The 4,252-nt window shown below is 44.4% G+C and overlaps 1 protein-coding gene across 1 annotated transcript; it reads left to right on the top strand.

Annotated features, from left to right (window-relative positions):
- The first annotated feature begins 610 nt into the window (after nt 1-610).
- On the top strand, nt 611-3,003 carry LOC117389279 (E3 ubiquitin/ISG15 ligase TRIM25-like). Its single transcript, XM_033986930.2, has one exon. It carries the CDS (start codon nt 703-705, stop codon nt 2,317-2,319), a length of 1,617 nt encoding a protein of 538 aa, XP_033842821.1. The 5' UTR covers nt 611-702; the 3' UTR covers nt 2,320-3,003.
- The last annotated feature ends 1,249 nt before the right edge of the window (nt 3,004-4,252 follow it).

The raw sequence follows: 4,252 nt of genomic DNA, 5'->3' as shown, positions 1-4,252 counted from the left end.
AACACAGTCCTTTAAAACAGAAATCACAGGAGTTAAGTCAAAATGTCTAATTTCTATTACTGTTTGTACTGTCTCTATATCACAATAAAAAAATAAAAATGACAGGAGTGAATGTGCTGTCCTCACCTGTCCTCACCTGTCAGAAGGTGCAGTATTTCCTGGTTGTTTCCTTAAAGGGCTGAACTATATATAGACATGTCATTGAGTTTTCAGACTAATGGTCTAATTGTGATTAGATTTGAAATATATGATCTTGGTTCAGGCGACATCACAACATTATAAGAGCCCATAGGTTAAAACTGGTGAAGGACACACAAGAATTCTATGGTGTAAATTCTCTTTCTACTGTCAAACTGCAGATGTAAATAAAGCCACATTTCCTTCTAGAAAGAGCCTGATGAAGGTGGTGTTTGTTGATAAGTTTATAAAGCCTGCCTCCTCACACCAAAGCACTGTGGCACTACACTGATCCTTTACACTTTGTTCCTCTTTGATTCTCTTTTGTATAGTTTGACTTGTGCCCAATGACCCTGTGTGTGTGACTGTAAACTGCTCACACAGTCTCTTTTGAACTCTGATAAAACATGTGTGTGTGCCTTTAAGAGGCGTGGCTTCCTGCTTCCTCCACACAGAGCTGTGGGTGCAGCTCTCACTCTTAAGTTTCACTTCTGTCCAAGTCAAACTGTTTCTGATCCAGGAGAGATGGCGCAGAAAGCACTCGACCAAGAAGCCTTTTCCTGCTCCGTGTGTTTGGATCTACTGAAGGATCCTGTGACTATTCCCTGTGGACACAGCTACTGCAGGAACTGTGTCCAACAGCACTGGGACCAAGAGGACGAGAAGCAGCTCTACAGCTGTCCTGAATGTCGCCTCAGCTTCAGCCCCAGGCCTGCCCTGGTGAAAAACATCATGTTAGCAGGTTTAGTAGAGCAGATGAAGAAGACAGCGCCCCCTGCTGCCCTCTGCTATGCCGGACCTGAGGATGTGTCCTGTGATGTGTGCACTGGGAAGAGGCTGAGAGCTGTCCAGTCCTGTCTGCAGTGTGTGGCCTCTTACTGTGAGCGCCACCTACAGCCTCATTATGAAGCTGCAGCGTTACAGAAACACCAGCTGGTGGCGCCGTCTCACAGGCTCCAGGAAAACATCTGCTCTCAACACCACAGAGCAATGGAGATGTTCTGCCGCAGTGACCAGCAGCTGCTCTGCTCCCTGTGTGTGGACCAACATAAGGGTCATGACATAGTGTCCTCTGCCTCAGAGAGGGCTCAGAGGCAGGCAGAGCTGCCGGCCAGGAGGGCCCTGCTGCTCCAGAGCCTCCAGCACAAAGAGACAGACCTCCAACAGGAGGCCCAGGACATCAGGAGCTCTGCCCAGACAGCAGTGCAGCGCAGCAACGACAGCTTCAGAGACATGGCCCTTCTCCTGGACAAAAGACGCTCTGAAGTGGAGCAGCAGATCCGCTCCCAGGAGGACACCCAACTGAGCCGAGTCCAAGAGCTCCAGGACCAACTGCAGCAGGACGTGAGGGGGCTGAAGAGGAGCCTCTCTGAGCTGGACACACTGGACCTCACCCAGGATCATAACCAGTTTATACAGCGCTACGCTTCACTGTCCCCACACACACAGAGCACAGAGCCAGCCACCATTCACACAGGGGACCGGGGATACTTTGAGGAAGTGACCAGAGCTGTGTCCAAGCTCAGGGACACACTCCAGCTCACTCTGAGTCCAGTCCAGGTTTTACTGCCACCAGCTGAACTCAGCTCCAGAGAGGACTTCTTATATTATTCTACAGAAATCACTCTGGACACAAACACAGTTTACAAATATCTGTCTCTGTCTGATGGAAACAGAAGAGTAACACGTATGAATCAACGCCAGAGTTATCGAGATCATCCAGACAGATTCAGTAACAGGTGTCAGGTCCTGAGCAGAGAGAGTCTGACGGGCCGCTGTTACTGGGAGGTGGAGTGGAGCGGGGAGTGTGGTGTTTATATAGCAGTTTCATACAGAGAGATTCAGAGGAAAGGAAGCTCTCCTGAATGTTTATTTGGATTCAATGATGAATCCTGGGCCTTACGCTGTGACAAAACCAGTCCTTCATTTCAGTTTAACAAAGTCAAGTCCCAGGTCTCAGGTCCGGTCGGGTCCAGAATCGGGGTTTACCTGGACCACAGTGCAGGGGTTTTGGCGTTTTACAGCGTCTCTGAAAGTACCATGAGCCTCCTCCACAGAGTCCAGACCAGGTTCACTCGGCCTCTCTACACTGGGGTCGGGTTTGATTCTGGAGACACTGCACATTTCCCTAAACTGAAATAGCAGCTTTGTTCTCCACAGTTTGATCAAATTTGTGCCTTTTATATTTGACTAATTTGACTATTGACTATTTTTGTGTTGAAATGTGAGTTATTTTGTCAAACTTTTCTAAACTTGATCAAATATGACATGGGGAGAGTTCAAATCATGACAAAATCCTGATCTAATAAAACAGGCCATTTTCCACAATATTGAGTTGATTAGTGTCATTCTAGTGTTTTTATCATGACATAACTGTACTGTTTGTGTAGTGTGTGTTTTTGTATGTCTCAGGGACTGCAGATGGAACACAGCATCTCTTCACTGTTTCCTTTGAATTCTGCAGACTAATAGTGTTCATACTGTTACTGCAAAACTAAACTCAGACTCTACATATTTGACATCTACATTTACATCTGTTTTGAACTTTGAACTTGATTTACACTTTCAATTCCAATGTTGTTCCTCATGTAATGTAAGTGTATGTAAGTCTCTGCTGTAAATGTCAAAGTCATTCTGTTATATCATGGGACTTTTCAATCACAAACACATTCACAAATCAATCTGTACAAGAAAATCAATAAAATCAATCAAATAAGAAAACCTTTGTTTGTCCTCAGTGGGGAAATTGCAGTGTTGTAACAGCAAAGGACAGACAAAAAGTCCAAACTGTTCCAGATAAATAAGGATTTAAATAGGCCAGTTAGATACACAAGTGGAACTAAAATACATGTGAAAAATATCACAATATACTTTGAACATCATAAATACTTGTACAGTAAACTCCATTATGTACAATAAGTATCTATGGGCAGCAGAGGTGGGTAGTACTCAGTTACATTTACTCAAGTACATTTACTGGACTCACTTTGGAATAAAACTGGACTTTTCTGACACTTTTAAGGCCCCGTACTTGTACTCTGTACTATATATTACTCAAGTAGAAGTAAAAGGACTAAACCAGGACCAAACCAGGACTAAACCAGGACTGAACCAGGACCAAACCTGGCCTAAACCATTTGGATGATCCAGAGGAGTCATGGGAGAAAGTCATGTGATCAGATGAAACCAAAAAAGAACTTTTTGGTCTTAATTCCACTGTTTGGAGGAAGAAGAATGATGAGTATCATCCAAAGAACACCATTCCTACTGTGAAGCATGGGGGTGGAAACATCATGCTTTGGGGGTGTTTTTCTGCACATGGGACAGGACGACTGCACTGTATAAGGAGAGGATGACCATGGGCCATGTATTGTGAGATTTTGGGGAACAACCTCCTTCCCTCAGAGCATTGAAGATGGGTCCATTGTCCAACATGACAGTGACCCGAAGCACAGCCAGGATAACCAAGGAGTGGCTCTGTAAGACGCATATCAAAGTTCTGGAGTGGCCTCGCCAGTCTCCAGACCTAAACCCAAAAGAAAATCTTTGGAGGGAGCTCAAACTCCGTGTTTCTCAGCGACAGCCCAGAAAACTGACTGATCTAGAGAAGATCTGTGTGGAGGAGTGGGCCAAAATCCCTCCTGCAGTGTGTGCAAACCTGGAGAAAAACTACAGGAAATGTTTGACCTCTGTGCAAACAAAGGCCACTGTACCAAATATTAACATTGATTTTCTCAGGTGTTCAAATACTTATTTGCCTCACTGTATACACATAATATATATACACACAGTATACTGCCATCACTACAGTATACATGTTTTATACTTCTTTATTTTGCTGACAGTTTTATTCACAGACTTTCTGCAAAATGCCACACACTTCAAATTCATGTCAACTGATATTTTTGTGTCCAGTAGAAAATGAAGCTTCAAGAAGCTTTGTGCTGGAGTGAACCAACTGGATGAAAGGCTTCAATGCTTCATGAAGCTTCATCTGCCCATCACGAGGAACAGGGAACTCAGACAGATATAAATGTTCAGAACTGCAGAAATGCAAACAACAGAGTATTTCAGA

Source organism: Periophthalmus magnuspinnatus, chromosome 21 (assembly GCF_009829125.3).
Source record: "Periophthalmus magnuspinnatus isolate fPerMag1 chromosome 21, fPerMag1.2.pri, whole genome shotgun sequence".
Lineage (NCBI taxonomy): Eukaryota > Metazoa > Chordata > Actinopteri > Gobiiformes > Gobiidae > Periophthalmus > Periophthalmus magnuspinnatus.
Note: the sequence above shows the minus strand (reverse complement) of the source record. Positions and strands in the feature narration are given on the sequence as shown.

Excerpts from the sequence above, each read along its gene's own strand:
- LOC117389279 (XM_033986930.2), top strand. The coding sequence starts at position 703 with ATGGCGCAGAAAGCACTCGACCAAGAAGCCTTTTCCTGCTCCGTGTGT.